The 17,737-nt window shown below is 38.7% G+C and overlaps 1 protein-coding gene across 1 annotated transcript in view; it reads right to left on the bottom strand.

The window, feature by feature from the left end:
• SPON1 (spondin 1) overlaps positions 1–17,737 on the bottom strand; it is a 168,184-nt gene that overhangs the window by 133,579 nt on the left and 16,868 nt on the right. Inside the window, exon 3 of the mRNA XM_030949154.1 lies at positions 180–313. Within this exon, the coding sequence (XP_030805014.1) occupies positions 180–313 (134 nt within the window). The remainder of the gene's footprint in view (positions 1–179; positions 314–17,737) is intronic.

Genomic DNA, 17,737 nt, shown 5'->3' with positions numbered 1-17,737 from the left:
GAAGGCTTGGATTTCCTTTTGAATATTGAAGCTTTAAATTGATAACGTTTCACTCTGCAAGTAGAACTAAACTTAGTAAAATGCGTCCAAAGAGAAAAAAGAATTAAGAACTCCACTGTTTCCAATAAATATTCAGCTTATTCACTGAATTTTACTTTAATATGCCTTAAAATACTTACTTCAGGATGACACAGCCTGTTCCAGCGGGAGGAGCTGTCCAAAACACCTGGATGCGTGTCCTCCTTCTGGGTGTGCTCTCAGTCACAGCAACGGGACAATTGCTCATGAACTGGGTTTCCTCTTCATCTATGATCTAGGGAAATGTAAGGAGAGGAACAGGAAAAAGATAAGGACCTGCACGGCCAACACCTTCCACCTGTGTTTTGTCAGTTCGTGTTTTCTTTGAGTGGAATATTTATAATTCTCTCTGCTCAGCCCAGCACTACTTCAGTGAATTTATGTAGAACATGCATGAATTGAAGACCAAAAGCTCACAAAATAAAGACAAAAGAGTAAGTCAGTTCTGGGTAAAGAGAATTCAGGCCTTTTGGAGCATCGCTGCAAATAACCTTTTTTTTTGTGGATCTTGATTACTTGGAGGTTCCTGTAAATATTAATGAACTGAAAATAATAAAATATTCATCATTTCAGATGACTGGGATTCCATTATTTAGTCCAAACTGCAGCTATTTTTGCTTTTTTGATTGATTGATGGTTAACAGAAAAGTTTAAATGGTACAAGTCAAAAGCCAGAGAGGCAGATTTGGAACTGGTGTTCCAAGGATTTTACTCAAAGGGGTCATATCAAAATAGCTTTCTCACTGCATATGTGTTTCATGGATTGTACTTTTAAGCCTTCTGTTCATCACATCTCAAAGACATTTCATCAGAAACTGTTAAGTTTTATCTGGAAACAGGCAATGCTCTGATATTGCAAAATTTCTCTTCAAAATGCTCAGTGGTCCTGTTTCATTGGATGAAGCCACAATTCACACAACATTGGGTCAGCATTCAGGCAGTGAATTACAAACCTTAACATTTTGAGAAAAAAAGCTGTATTTATCAATTTATGGCCAGATTCAGCTCTGAAGGGGCTTCTTCAGAATCCTGGTTCTAACAAACACACACACACACACACACACACATACACTTTTACCAATTAAACTATAAAAAAGAAACAAATCTTCTGGCAGCAAACATAAGATTAAACAAGTGTTTTGACTAAAAAAAAAAACAACCAAAAAACCAACTCCTTTGCATTCTAAAAAGAGAAAAAAAGAGAGGCAATCTCTTTAATTGGGCCAGATCTGCTTTAGTGAGCGGGCATGCTCGCTATCTCACCCGAGGATACTACCACCATTCCCAAACATTTTTAGCTAAGCCAACAAACATTTCTGTATTTCCGAGGCAGAATGAAGTGGTGCTGGCCCAGAGGAGTGCTGGGAAACTCTCTTTACCTGGTCAACAGGGCAGTGGCTAATGAGCTTTAAATTTAAAGCCATTAACACGCCTCGAGTTTTTTAATGCTTTGTAGAATCTGTGTAAGCAAACACAATGTGCACATTTGCTGGGTGTTAATTAACAGGAAGCAGTGGGAAGTGAGAGATCCAGTGGAGGCTTAACCTGACTGCAGAGTTTCTACTTCTGCTGGATACAATTTAATGGCTGTAAGTTGAGCACCAAGAAATCCCTGACAAACAATTCAGTTTCGGCCACCAACTGTACTTATTCCATCTGCCTTATTCCTGCACCAGTGAAATAAAGGAATAAAACTGCCTGCTCATTGCTCAGAAAGGTGAAATAAAGAAATAAAACTGCCTGCTCATCCCTCAGAAAGGTTGTCTCAATTATTCCAGGACCATATCAATTGACCTTTTATCCCTATCTCACAGCAATCCATTCACAATCAAAACCCAATTTTGGTGGCAGCTCTGAGAGAAGAATGAGTGATTTTCTGCCATCTCATACACAATGAAACACTACTGCACGTTGTACAAAAGCATGGTAATTCCCACTGAAAAGGCTCTTAGGAGGTCATCAGAATGCTCTTTAAAAGGACAGCTTTTCTAAAAAATGGAAATATTACAAATTACTGTACAAATTACACTGGCTCCCTTGCCAGATGCAAAGTCTCAGATAAAAACTTTAAGAATGTGTTAAATCCAGGTCAAGATTATGTAATTACACGTAAGTATCAACAGGATTGATCAGATACAAGCTATTCCACAATGACCCATGAAACTTGTTCCCAATCTGGCTGAGCTCTTGCCTGGCACAGGTTCCACCAGTGAATGTCTCTTGAGAAGCCCAACTGAAATGAATTGGTGCTCTCCAAGTATAAAACCACTGTTTTCACTTAACAAGACCTAAAAATCATTCCTCCAGCAGTCATCATTGCAGACCTACCCATGTGCATTTGCATGTTAAATAAATGCTTATTCCAGTTGAATCCATCCTGCTTTTTTCCCAACAGTGAATGGAATCACAAGGAACCCCAAAACCAAATCCAACAACCAAAGGAAGGAGTTGTGAGTAGTTATTACAAGCCAAATTTATGACTTGCCTGCAAAAGCAGAAGCTGAAATACGTGCTTGGATTTTAGACAGCCATTACACTGAAGCACATCCTTGTTCCAGTCGCAGCAAATGAACACAGAAATGGTTTTTGCACTTCTACCGCAGATCTAATTCCTTCAAATTAGCAAGCGAAGAGTTTCCTCAAGTATTTCTACAATAAACTAATTAGAAAGCTCTGTTTGCATTTTAGAACATGATCCTGGAAGAACAGGAAGTGGCTGAACCCCAAGGCAGCATCACAATTTCCTCCATCACTAACCATCAAAGCAGAAGGCTTATGCAATGAGTGTCTAATGGAAAACACTGAGCTGAAAATCATAAGGTCTTCCAAAAAGCATTCCTTTGAAGAAAAACTGGACAGAAGCTTTCTCAGTAAAAGCTCCTGATGTTGACAGAATGAAGCACAGAACTCCTAAATTAGTTGCAAAGTCTCAAATGCAAGTTGATTTGAGATGATTAAAGAAAGTCATTTTACCATATATAATACAAAAAATAATTTTTCAAATTCTAGGATTTCAGATAAACCATCTCAAATCTATTTGTTAAAAAGATGGGAGGGGTTCTTTCTGTATCCATGGAGGTTCAATTATTTATAAAAAATTTCTTAGGAGTGATAAGAAGGGAATCCTGATTTATACTCCAGGATTACAAATGACACGATATTTTAGGGCGGTGGATGATATTATTACACTCCCATGCAGGAGAAAAGCAATAGTATCCTGGCCAACTTTGGGGGAAAAAAAACAAATTACAGACATGTAATACAATCCTGATTTTTTTCTGGAATCAAGTCAAGACCACATAGGCGTAAAGGAAAGATTTGGCAGGGAAAAGGCATGCAGATTAAAATGTAGCATTTGCAAAATTACAGCTTCTAAACCCCAGGTTATCTGTAATGGGAAGCCTTACATTTTCAAGAATGGGCCAGCAAATTACCCACATGTTGGACAAAAATCCTAAACCCAAAAAACAGACACTTGGTCAAAGCATCTGAACCCTCAGAGGGAGGGATCTCTATGTGATTTATCCTTTTGAATCCACAAATGCAATAACATTAGATTTTAATATTCTAGTTGGGTTTTGGAGTGGTGGTTTTTTTGTTTGTTTGGGGTTGATTTTTGGTTTTGTTTCTGGGATTTTTTTTTTTGTGTTTTGGTGGGTTTTTTGGTTTGATTTTTTTCCCCCCAATTATGATTGTGGTATAATTGGACCAGTTTATTCCTTCAGGAAAACTAGCATAAATCCCAAATGAGATTTTTGGAGTTAACTGGGATTCAAATGAGTGTCACAACAGGGAGAATTTTAAATCTACAAACATGAAAGTAAGGCTATTACAAGGGAAAATTTACCAGCTCCAGGCATTCTTTGCTTATTCCAAAAACTGACGAGGCTGAGGACAAGTTTTGGGTGTTCCTGAAAAGCAGGAGTGGATAAATGCTTAGTTGTTAAAAGAAAAAGGAGCAGTTGGTTTTCTCAGAATTAGAACATTTCAGGCTGACAGCAAACTTGCTGTTTCTGGTTTCTTTAAACTGTTAGTCAAATAAACCAGGCAGTTATACTCTCTATCCTTAATTTATATCAGTATTGAAAAAACAAAAAAAGTTTAAAAATTTCAAAATACCATACATCACAAAGAAAGGGATTAGTGCTGAGTACAAAAGGAGATGAAGTTACATAAACCCTCTGCTGGCTTGTGTCCACTTCCTTAGCTGGAACCACTGGCTAGGACCTTCAGCACCATTCCTTGTTCTGTGAACACATCATCACTTTCCACTCTCTGAAACAGCTGCATTCCACTGGAACAATAGAATTACAGGAAAAAAAAAAAAAAAGGACACAGCTAAAAGTTCACAAGATAAGCATCTTTGTGGGCAGATTTCTTCCTTGGAAGAGCTAATATGAATGTTGCAAAACTGTCTTCTCCTTGAGGAAACTTTCCAATCATAAAAAAGAACATTGGGTCTACGTAACAGCAATAATATTTGGCCTTTAGGGATTAATCTAGAACAGAGCTTATTATACAGAACATAAAATTAACGATGTACAAAGTCAGTTTAAAAACCCCACCTCAAAGATATGCTTCACATAACCACATTCTCTGACTAAAGGACACGGCATTTGTCTCAGAGTCTGTGCTCAGAACCAGAAGAATCAGAACTGGGATGTTTGATGCAGTGCCAGTAGCCAGTCTTGGTGCACACCATGGCTCAAGGTTGTACAGAACCCCTGAGCACTGCTGGGCTCTCTGGCCATGCTTAGCAATGCATCACAAGGCTGAGGCTGGCTTTAATATCCTTATATTAAATTTTTTATATATATATATGCACACACATATATATATACACATATATATACACACACACATATATATAGGTATATATATATACCTATATACACACATATATATAAAAATTATATAATAATATACTATATATTATATAAATATTATAATTATATAATAATTATAATTTTATATTTAACACCATAATATAATAATATTATAATATAATATTATTTCATATAATTATTAATTAGATAATAATTAATGCTATATTATATGTTGCTATATACTTATTATGATTAAAAATATTTTACTATATATTATTAATTTATATAAATATATTAAATTATATAATATATTTATATAAATTTAAAATATATAATATTAATGATTAGGGCTAGGATTTGATAAGGGTTAGGGTTAGGATTTTGCTCTGATAAGGGTTAGGGTTACTCTGAAGCACTGAGAAAAGTGCAGATTCATTGAAGGAAGGCAGTGCTAAAATACACCTGTAGATTATCGCTGCCTTCTGGTAACTTCTAGCACAAACTACATAGATCTCGCACAAAGTTGCAATCAGAAATCAAATTTAGTTCTGTAATCATTACCTGAGGAAAAATATTTTCGCTGTCAAGAGTCTGCGGTGCTTTGCTCTGCCGTCCAAACAGACCTGAGGGCTTTTATTCCTGCAGGGCTGCTGCAGGGTGTGTTCCAAGGTGCAACTCCAACAAAATGAGAAATACAGCAGTTCAGGGTGACAGGAGCTTGAGGTGCAGTGAAGATGCAGCCCTACACACCACCAGCTTTCACACCAAACAGCTTCTCCTGCCCAAGCCTGGCTATGGGAGGCTTAACAAAAATAGCTATTTCTTCCTTCCTTAATACGCATGAGAAGAGTAAAGAGATTATGTGTACTGCCAGAAACGGGTGACAGCAGCTTGACAAGATTTAGTAAATGTAAAATGTCACACTGCATATTTTTCTTGCTTCAGAACCACTCTTAGTAAACTTAAAGCTCTAACGTGCTGAATGATAAAGCTTGCACCGAAGACTCATGCTTGTGAAGTTAAAATGGCCAATTAAGTTGATGCTGTCAGTAAAACTCAAGAGATGAATGAGCACAGGTTGTTGTGAGTTGAGGCAGTTTTCATCTAACGAGTCACTAAGAGGGGGCTGAAGGTCCAAAGTTTCATCTTTGCTTCCCATGAAGTTTCCTCCTTGACTACAACACTAAAATCTCTGTGAAAACAGTTTGGCAAATTGACTTTATCACACTGCATGACTGGGGAGAGGGTTGGTAGATAAAACTAATGTTATCTGGGAAAAGCTGGGTTATCATCTCTAACAGAGGAACTCTACCAGGCACAGAAAGCTGTCACTGCTATAAATCACATTGGGTTCTTTCAGTAATTTTCTTTAAGTAGTTACTTCGACTAAGGAAAATTCTTTCATTTCACATTTTAAAAGCAATTTGCAAACACTGATTTCCAGCAGGGGAAGGACAAAACCTTTACGAATTCAACCATCTTTTGAAATCCCCTCAAATACTCCAGCTTCTTAGCACATCCAGTGCTCTCCAGCAACGCTCACCAGAAACCGGGAATTATTCTGAACACTGAACTTGCTTTTCACACCTTGGCACACAAAGGCCCAAAGTGGCTCTTGCCAAAGAGAGTTCCCTGGCATACGAGCATACAAATTACTCCCAGCACCAGGAAATTGTGCAAAGGAACTCCGCGTGACGTTTTGTACAAAAGCAGCGAGTCGCTCTGTGCCTAGCATGGCAAATGGCTTAACTTCATTCCCACTGCCGGCTGTCCACTCCACACAGCACATCCACAGTATTTGAAATTATGTGCATGGTTTCTGGGAAAGATTGAAAATTTTAGTTCAAAGAAACTGGACTTTTGGCCCACTTTGATGTACAATTTAATCAAGTTAGACCTAAATCTAGAGTAAATTTACCGAGGTCAGACTCTGTGCTGACCAATTCAAACACACTCATTTGTGGGTTACAGGTTTTATTCATTATATTCAGGCAGTAGTTAAAGAAATGGATTTGCTTTTCTATGAAATGAGAGGGGGTTTAATGGTCTAAGCATAGTTTAAATTAGGAAGCATGAAACAGCAGATGAAAAAAGAGTAAATTTTATCATTGTAAAACGGAAATGAAGACATTTTACTACCAAAACTCTGTTCCAAGATTTAGGAGGCACAGCTGTCCCACTGCAGCCTTAAAACAGATTCACAACCACTGAGGATGATGGGGGACATGGAGGAAGGCTGTGCAGTGGTGACCCTTAGCAGGGGAACAGAGTCAGAATCAGTCAGAGCAGTCCTCTGGCCAACCCAAAACAGCAGCTATGGAGAATTAAAACCAATATTGAAAAATAAAATAAATTAAAAAAAAAAAAAATGGAGCACAGCCACTTAGGGCTCTCACAGATTTCTCACAGATCAGAGTGCCAACAGTTCTTCCAAGATGACAGAACTAACACACTCATTTCAGATGGGAGTATAACCACAATAAACCTCAACAAAGATCCATGCAGGCTTCTCTGTGTGGAACACTTCCACAGAGACATTATTTATGCTCACTGTTCAGTTGTCAAACTATTTCAGTGTGAACATTATTTATTTGGCAAAAAATAGCCACCACTCCAATCTGGTAAAAAATAGCTTTTGATAGATGATGTCTCCAGTGCTTTCGCCTGGGAGAAACATTGCTTGCTGAAGGGGATACTGTATAGAAATCAACAATTTTGAGATAAAAATCACTTGAAAGAAGTAAAAGTTTAAGGATTTTGTGTATTTCTTATTCAGTCTGCGCAGTTAGGACATTTCACTCAAGTCCATAATACACACATTTTTCTGGAAAGTGAGAAAACTGCTGTAAATTCCTAAATGTATTTCCCACCACTATATCCAGATACATGTAACACAATCAGCCACCTCACATTAAAGAGAGCCTTCTAATCTGATTTTCTAGACAGATAAAAAAAGCTTTGGGAGGTTGTTTAAAGAACAAAATGCTTTTGCAGCCTCATGAAAGAAAGTGATATAAAGCAAGGCAATGTGCACACAAGCCTGGACTGGAAGTGAGACGTGACTGGGATTGCTGAGCAATCCATTTCGGAGCAGCCCGTGAAGCAGGGATGCAGACACTGAGCTCCTTTTTTCAAACCAATATATCAAATGCGCTATGATAACTTACTTATGATCCCTAACAGCTTGTCACACCTCCAGCTGTTCTCAGGCTCCATAAACAGGAGTTCTTTGGGAAGAGATTAAACCTGAGATTCCAGACCGTCAGCCTCTTCTGCGGTGTGCCAACTGCTCAAATTAAATGGAAAAGTAGCTTAGTGAGTCAACTAGAATTTAAGCCAGGGAAATCCAAGGAAGACAAAGTTGGAGTGGCCCCCTGTGTACCAAGCCTTTGTCCTGCTTTCGTGGAAAGAACAGCCAAATTCTATCAAAGATCTCCCAGCTCGGCGCATTGATGCTCACAGAACCCAGGAAGCAGAACAAAAACAAATCTGGCAGAGCTGCTGCAGTTTGAGGACTACATCTTCTACACCAGAGCACTTCAGTGTTTCCAGGGATTGTGGCACGATACATTTGAAAGGAAATTTAAATGGTGAAAAAAAAAATACCTTAGTTTGGGAAGAATTGGTTTATATTTTCATTTGGCTGCATAGTGGGATCAGAAGACAAAACTTATTTAGTTATTTCTCTTATTTATCCTGCAAAAAGCTGAGACATCCTGTTGGGGTGTGCTCTGGGACCAGCATTGAAGACTCTGCTTGTGAGATGGAAGGTGCAGGGTCACAAATCCCTTCTGAATGAGGCTGTTCACTGCCAGTGAAAGGTTTCACACAAGGAGCAGCCTTCAGCCAGCCTCTTTTCTGAGCTGTTCCACCCCACACAGGTATGAACCAAGGGGAAACACTGCCTTGGCACCCAGCTAATGGAAAGCACTGATGTGTCTTTAACTCTCTGCTCTGTTTATTTGGATGACTTTCCCTCCAGGTTACAGAGCCAGCCCTGCTGGTCTAGTGAAGAGTTTCACACTCGTTTTACAAAGCAGAGGGGTGCAACAAAAGAGGCTGAGTGAAATTGGTCCTGAAGGAGACTGGTGCTGTGTGGAGAAGCATCTTTTAGGGTACAAACCTCTCTGGGGCAATCTGTGTCCCAATGGCTCAGACACCTGAACCTCCTCCTCCCCATCCAGGTATAAATCCTTTTCCAATTTGTGCTGGATGTCTCCTTCGACCTGGAAATTACATCTGGATGAAAAGTTTTCCCACCCCCAAAAAACTGTGAAAATCTATATAATCCATTAAAAAGGTTAATATTTGGGTGTTTATTTCTGGGAGGGGGAAAAGACCAAAATGTTTCCCCAAAATATTAAGAATTCCTTCTAGCATTGGCTTGCTAGTCCAGGACTGCTATTGCATCAGTTCTAGGAGCACTAACACAGAACTTTTAAAAATGTTCAATCAAAAAACAAATTACAGAACTCTTTTTTGAACTTATTTCTGATCACCCTTGTTTGAGAAGGGACAAAACAGGGCTCTGAGCTTTCCTCCCCAGACCTGGCCTTCTGTGTTGTCTTGAACCAGGGCACATGCATTTAAACCAAACTATAAAGCATGTTTCAAACACGTTTTCCAAATCCACATGGTGAAGAATTCATTCAGATTCTTTCAATCTCAGCACAAACCAAAGATTTATAAATATGGACCTAAATCAACTTCCAGGTCTTATGCTAAGCATACAATTTAAGGCATTAAAAAGTTTGATGCAGAGTGCTCAGTATCTGGCACAACTGAATCCAGGATAAAGAAGAATTATGTTTATGGACATGTGTGTGGAAAGCTGAAGGACTCCCTAATTGCTGTGAGCAAAACTCAGCACTTTAATTTTTGCTAAATGCAAATTAAAACCTTGTCAGCACATTCTTAATTCATCAAAACAATATGAAACTTTTCATACCAGTACCAGGATTTTACTAAATTTCTGCAGCAACTCTCATTATCTGCCTGAGCCCACGTGCCTTAGCCAATGCACAGGATTTTTTGCACAAAAATGCCATTTATGAATGCTTGAAGGAAAGTGCCTCCACTGTGACAAATAAATATTTCATACTTACTAATTATATTCATACTAATATTTCATACTTACTAATGTAAGGACCTCCAGTCACCATTCAAGGCCAGTCAATAACATAGTTTAAATTCAGTGGTCCAGAACTTCTGTTCACCCTGAAAACAAGCTTCAAGCACTCAAACAGGAAAAAAAAAAAAAATAGATGCTCTTATGTCCATAGTGCAACAATACTTGAGAGAAGGCATGATCCAATCCCAAATCCACCATTTTTATTATCAGTTCTAGAAAGCTTGGCTAAGGGCAGCCCAGGAAACATGACCTTCCTATCAGAACAAAGCACACGGGCTGGTGAGAGTCATTAGTGACTAATTACTGCAGCACAGCAGCTTCAGAAAGTTGGTGTTAAATGATACTGGTGAGGTGTCTCTGCCATTTGAAATTAATTACACTCTTATCTTTTGATAAGATTATCTTGTATTGTGGGATGTTACCAACATCTCCAGCCCCACAATGAGCAATGCATGAGTGATGTGGGTGCCAGAGAAATATTTGCTGTGGACTCACACAGCAGAAGACATGGACCTTATCTTCTGCTCACACTGGCATTTCTCATTTGCATTTCTGTGGCGAGGAAATCCAGGCTTGTTGTCAATTCAATTTAAAACTCAGGAACTGCCATTTTATTCAGGAACAAAATCCCAGATAAGGACGCAGTTGCAACGCCAGTTGATCAAAGAAAAAGGAATATTAAATTTGAGGAGGCACATAAAATATCTGATAAGGAAGAGATTTTATAGTGGCTGGTCAAACATATACAGCTTGAGCACTGGAGGCACCTTTCTGTGTGTCAGATGCTCCCTTCCCTGCAGAGGGATGATAAGGGGCTCTTTCCTCCCCAAGCATTCTCTCTTTACCATTTATCAGAGCATTAATGGCCAGCCAAAGGAGCCTTTTCTAATTATGACTGTGGAGTAAAAAGTGCAACATGGGCTTAAGGGTAGAGGGGTCTTCTTTACTAATATAATCAATAATAACATTATTGTAGAGATGACACTTCTCTGCAATACAGTGAGACAACGGGCAGCAGAGTACAAAGGAATTGCCTCTTCTGCTCTCAGGAACACCAGAACTGATGAAGGTCATTTGAAATACACAGTAAAGTGTGAGTCTGCACATTTTACTGGATCAGCATTTCTCAGTCTCTTAGCTTGTTCAGGCTTTTCATCTAACCTTCATTTTAGAAAATAGTACACTACTCAGCACTATGACTGTGGTGCCAAGAACAGCTACCTCACTTGGAGCTCCTGGCTTAAGAAGGGATTTAAGGATTACAGAAAATACATATTTTTAATAGCATTATTGTCCTGCTCAGCGTTGGAGCTTTAAAGCATCAGCAGCTCTGGCACATGTGCTGCTCATGCTCCTCCTGAGTGTCTCAGTGCCAAAATATACAAAACATGCATCCCAACCCAGCTCAAGCCCACGCCACGCAAACTCTCGCAGCCTTTGGATGACTGCATACAGAACATAATCTACTTCTGAGAGACTTAATCCACTGCTAAAACCACATTTACAGCAGAAACTCCAGTGATCTGGAACTACAGGCTTGGTGTAGATAAACTTAAGAAGGCATTTGCCTCCTTAAAAAAGCTCTCAAATCTTCCGCAGAACAACTCGCGCCCAGGGCCGGGTCAGGGATGCTGCTGGTGCAGAAGAGCTGCAGGAAGCCAGGAGAGGCTCCTGGCAGCCCTGACAGGAGCTGTGAGCAACTGAAAACCCACCAGGCTTTTTGTGTGCGTGTGAACGTGTGCCTGAACACCAGACAGAGTCAAGAGATAATAATCCAGGCTCTGGCTCCTCTACTTTCGATATGCTGATCAATTTAATGCACAGCTTCTCCAATTCCTCCCTTCCTTAGAGGGCATCACAGATTATATCCTCTACTCACCATCAATTCCCTGCCTGACACTTTATAAAGCCAAATTTCATGTTACCTTGAGCACCCTTCCAGCAAATTAAACCTGCAGGCTAAGAGTTTGCAAGAAATCAAAAAATTTCTGCTTTCTCCCTTCCAGAATTGAGAGGATTCTGATTCGGAAAGACACATTGCATTCAGACAACATAGTTTGGCAAAAAAGGAGAATCTTGTGGCCAGAACAGATATTTTTCAAGAGTTTGGTAAGCTCTCCTCAAATGCTGACTGAAGTCCAAGCCAGTTAAGTGCAGAGACTAAAATAAAAGCTCACATTAGAACATGGTTTAGACACTTTTTGGAACAGTGTCTTGCACTAAAAGTTCATTATGGGAACTTAACAGTGACATGAGCAATAGAAGAGTAACTAAAAGCTTCACTGGTTGCATGAGTCTGTGTGTCAGTGGTTTTGTTTGATTTTTGGGCTGTGTGTTTTTTCCAAAGAGATTTTCTATTATCTTGAATACAGCAATGTATTTCCCCATGATATATTATTTCCCCACATTTCTTGAGGAAATAATAATGCAAAAAAAAAGTAGAATAACAAAGAACTTTGGTGAAGGTTTCTAATAAAATTCCTAATCTCTTTGCAAATTGAACAATTCTAAAAATAGAGCTGATAAATGAAACGGCAGTGTCTCAAATTCTACTTCTACACATCAACACTGTAATAACTGAGCTAATCTCAGGGCCATACACTGAATGAAAGGTTCACTTACTGGTATTTCTGTATTACAAATGGGCCATGAATTTTGGCAAGACCTTGGCATAAAACAATTTTTTTTAAACCAAATAATAAAGGGCAGTGATTTTGTTAAATCTGCTTCTGACACTTTTTACATGTTCTAAATGAATTTCCAAGACAGGCTGCATAAGGGACAGCTGATTACTGAAGCTTCAGAGGAACCTTATATAAAAGCATTAGAATAAGTTCTCAGCTCCTGCTGCTTTGGCACATTTTGTTTTGAAGTAACAGTTTTCTTTATATGTGTCAATTCTGTGGGTGGACTTCCCAATTAAAAAGTTGTACCCTCATCTTACCATACATGTGGCAACAACAAAAAAAAATTAGAAAAAACCACAATTTTGTCTCAATCTCAATTCTGATGATTTTGTTTTTACAGATTATAAAGTTGTTCTATTTGAAATTTCATTAGGATGAGTGGAAATTCTATATATGTAATTATAGACCAGGAGGGTGGTAAATAAATTTTCTTTTGGGGGTCCCTTGCAACTCAGCATGATCTATGATTCTATTAAAAAAAATCACAGTGCGAATAATCAATCCACAAGAATGTGGTAGAATCTCCATCTCTGGAAGTTTTCAATAAGTGTCTGGACAAGGGTCAAAATAACTAAAATAACTTAATCCAGACTCCTTTTCACATGAATGGTTGGATCAGATGCTCTTTCAAGGTCCCTTCCAACCTACACTGCTCCATGATTTTATGAAGTAGGCATTCAATGAATTTCTGCTCTCATTTTTTAACTGCACTACAAATTGCATCTTGGCAGTTCCTTGCCCCTTTTTTCCTGCACTTGATCTGCTTTAGGTAGTTTTTCCAACCCGGAACAAAGCTTCTTTCAGCCAGATGACTTCATTTACTCACTTGTGCTTCTCTCCAAAACAATTACACAGTGCAGCACCAAACATGAGCCCAGACAAAACCAGCTTCTCAAAGAGATGGAGTGTTGGTGTGTAGGAATATAAACAGCTGTCCCTTCCTTCTTGACTCCCATGTGAGGATCTGAAGTGTGTAACTGTGAGAGTTTTTATCTGAGAACTTCACCAAAAGGGGCAGGAACAGTCTAACCCATCTATCTAAGCATCTGCAGCACCTAAGCGTGGAAGAGCAAAAAATAATTCATATTTTCATGGCAGAAACTGAATATTGCCCTGCAGGTCAGCTCTAACTCATGAGGAGTCTCAAGCCACCTCTCACTCCTAAAGCTGAATTTTGGTGATGCAGGAAATAAGTCTCAGGTGTTAGGGATGATCAGTCACACCAGTGTTTGTTCAGAGGCATTTGATAGTTTCAATATTATTCTGAATTATTCACAATAAATTTCAATGAAAAGCTGTATAAAGCTCAAAGTCAGCACCCTGGATCTGATCTTTTTCTGTGCTTTTCCATCTTTTGGAGATTGATCATACACACTTTGCACAGGTACTTGAGAAAATAATTCTATAAGGAATGCAACTGTAAAACAACTTGAGCAAAAAATAATAAAAACAAAACCTGGTTCAGAAAGGGAAAAGCAGTTCCTGTGATGGTCAGACACTCAACCACATCTAAAAGAAAAATTAACTTGCAGGAGATACCAACCCTTGATAAATGACAGCTACTCTCTGGAGTATGCGCTAATTAGAGAAGTATTAAAATTAAAGGCGAGGAATCATAGCTAAGAGATCAGATTCTTATTATTTCTTATTTTCACTTAAAAAATAGAAACAAAACAACACCTCCATGTTCTACAGAGCACAGTAGGCATTATACCATCCAGTTTAGTGATCCAAAATGTTGCTGTTTCTGATTCTGTGCCAAACAACAGGAAGAACTAAAACCTAGTATGAGTCCAAACACATTTATTTCTTTAAGTGACTAAGCCTGCTAAGAGTGCTAAGAGAGTATTTGGAGGGGTTTCATCACTTTAATCCTGTAGCAGGAAATATTTGCTTATCTTTTTGATACAGACCAGGACAACAGCTGTTATTACTGGAATTGTTTTTTATGGTTCCTACCAAATATAGAAAATTAGACCGTGCTCCCCTATTTTAAAATCTCTGTATTATATTTCACATTTAACAAACACTTGTTATTTAATTCATGGGCAATATTTATATGCAAGGAGATGGATGATTATTGAAACATTCTTGACCTGGGAGGTGAACCCCTGAAGTTTAGTCATGGCTCAAGTTTGATATGTAATCTTGAGCAAGTTCCTTCAATGCTTAATCTTCCGCAAAATGCCTACCATAAATTCACATTCCAGGAAAAAAATATTTACGGAAGTTAGTTCATGTAAAAACCTTTGGAGTCTTAATCAGAAAGACAATATAAAACAATATTTGAGAGCTGTATTATATCCATAAATGTGCAAATGTGGAGCACTGACAAGGAAGAATCATTAGGACAAGACTAAGTAAATTTAACTGGGAAAACATTTAGCTAGGATTTCTCAAAATTCAAGAGAATTTTTCAAGTCTCTTAATGAGCTTAGCATTTTATCCTGCCTTTATATGTTCATCATGTTTTTAATCCTGCAGTACTCCTTTCCATATTTATGTAAATTTAGCTTATTAGGCTCAGGCACATGCCATTTTAGAGGATGTGATGTGTACAGATGTAGAAACACGACCAGAAATGGTGAAACTCCAGGACCAGCTTTTCCACAGGTTTTATCAGGTTTGCTCCTCCCAAGAGGAAACCCCAAATCTCTCTCACAGTCAGCAGAGAGAGGGCAAATGGGTTCAGAAGCCTAAGAACACCCTGCCATGTACACAGTGTTCTTCCTGTGAAAGCTGCCAGTGGAACAACATCGGCACCACACACACAGCTGCCCGTTCAGAACGGGGCTTTAACTCGTCTTGCAAGTAATGCAATCAGTGGAACATCAGATGAACTAAAAGAGGGGGCAAAAAATAGACAAATAGAGCGTTTTGAGAAGCTACCATATGGGTCTTTTTCACCTTTTGGGGAAATCTTCCACAATGTCTAAGAAATTATTGTTTGGACACGTGGTATTGAAGCTAAGGCCATTATATAAGGCCAGTGTCTAAATATATCACAACCCAATTCTAACTCATGCAAGCACTTCGTACAATCTTTATGGACAACAAAACTGGGTTACTGAAAGAGCCTAAAGGAAGCCAAGAAACTCTGCACAGTCAAAAAAACCCACTGCAGCTAATACAGAAAACATTTGCTACTATCTTAATCTGGGATTTATCACAATGGGTGGGCAGGTTTGCTTAACAGGAAGGATTAGTGAGGGGGGGGTGATTTACTCACTGGGGGTTTCTCATTTGCTCCTCCATGTGGCATTCCCACAGTACCATGTAAAGAGAGGCCAGAGCTAAAGGACAGCAATAAGAGGCAAACTGCTGCCTTAGCAACCATTTAAAATACCCCCCTAAAGCTTCCAGAAGGCATTCCTCATGTAATGGTATAAAATAGGGAGTTCATTTTCCTGGGAAAGTACCTATTGCTCAAGAGAGATCGTGGTGAAAAGCATTTTTTCCATTTTCATCACTTGTTTGCTTCTTTATGTCCCCTCTCTCCTCTACTCTGTCTCCTTCCTACCTAAAAGCAGTCTGTTAGCTAAAATAAGTTTGTGACAAACAGGCTAAAAAGAGCAATAACAGGTATAATTAAGTCACCTATACAAGCAGAGTCAACTTTGCTCATCCGGCTGAAATCAGGAGGAAAAATGAAAAAATAAAAATATAAAAAAAAAAAAAAAAAGAGTGTAAATGGGTTGTAGGAGAACAAAACCCTGATGTGTGCCTGACAAATAATGAATAAAGGAACCTCTACTACACTACTGATTGTATCAAGATATATAATCATTAAAGTTGTAGAACACTAAGAACCAAAGCTACCTCTCACACACTCAGTCTTTTAAATGTTTCTTTGGAAAAGAAAAGCAGGTTCAAATGAACTGTGCCCACCCACAAGGAGAAAAAAAGAGGCAAGAGCAGCAACAGTGCCTCAATTCACTCAATAGATGAGAATAATTGGGGCCCAGTTCAATCTGTGAAGTAAACAGAAGCAGGGTGAAGGCTTTTCAATTTACACCTACAGCCTACAAATTAGTGAGCAGTCTGGTAGGATGAGCTTGGGAGGGATTGCATAATAACCTACCCCCAGCAACAATGCAGGGAACAGGGAACAAAATGGTAGCTCTACACCAGCAGGGAATTTCCCTTTCCAATTACTGACTGCTCTGAAAAGCATTCTCAAGAGCCAAACATCAGCTTTTGTGCAACTGGATCGGGAATTTCTTCGTTATTCCTGATTTATTCTCGTCCCAAAATAAATTTCAGTGGTGTTTTAAGAATCAAAAGTAACTGTGCATAAAAAATACAAAGTGCCTTCTGGCAAATATTTGTTTGAGAATTTGTTTGGTAAAATAATTCTTTAAGTTCAACAGATTTCCAATAATTATGGCTTGTGTATATATCTTGCCTATGTCAGTATCCATTATATAGTCACTTGTCTACAGCCATTGAAACCAAAAGCACCTAATCCAGAAAATTCTGGTTTTGCAGGACATGTTGTGTACATTCACATCCTGCCTCTTATGCAACCTTGAGAAAAGTGGAGCTGAATATACGGCTTTCAGTTTTTGCCACAGCAAGTGAAAAAGGAGACAAAACAGAGCAGAAGGGCGATGGTTTGAGATAAATAAGTAAAAAAAATACAGCCCTCTTCTGAGGAACACAATTACTCACAAGAAAGTTTTCTTGTCCCCTTTCAATGACTGTTCGTATGTAGATTTCCACTTTGGGCAACTCCCAATAACAGGTCCTCCCAGAGGCACAACCACTTGGAGCAGGAGTCAAGAATCATTTCAGAAAGAACTACAGAACTACAGAGGCAAATGGCATGTCACTGTCATATTTTCTGAAAAATCCCTTCACCAGGAGTTCTTCTGGGAAGATGGGAAGCCACAGAGAAAAAGGAAAACAATATTATCTCGTTTGCTTCTCCCTGTTTTGCTGCTTTGGAATGTGGTCCGGAGATTGTTTATCCAACAGATGATTGTTTGATTGGTTCCATGTGAATTGTTTTTAAT

Source organism: Camarhynchus parvulus, chromosome 5, assembly GCF_901933205.1.
Source record: "Camarhynchus parvulus chromosome 5, STF_HiC, whole genome shotgun sequence".
NCBI classification, from domain to species: Eukaryota; Metazoa; Chordata; class Aves; order Passeriformes; family Thraupidae; genus Camarhynchus; species Camarhynchus parvulus.
Note: the sequence above shows the minus strand (reverse complement) of the source record. Positions and strands in the feature narration are given on the sequence as shown.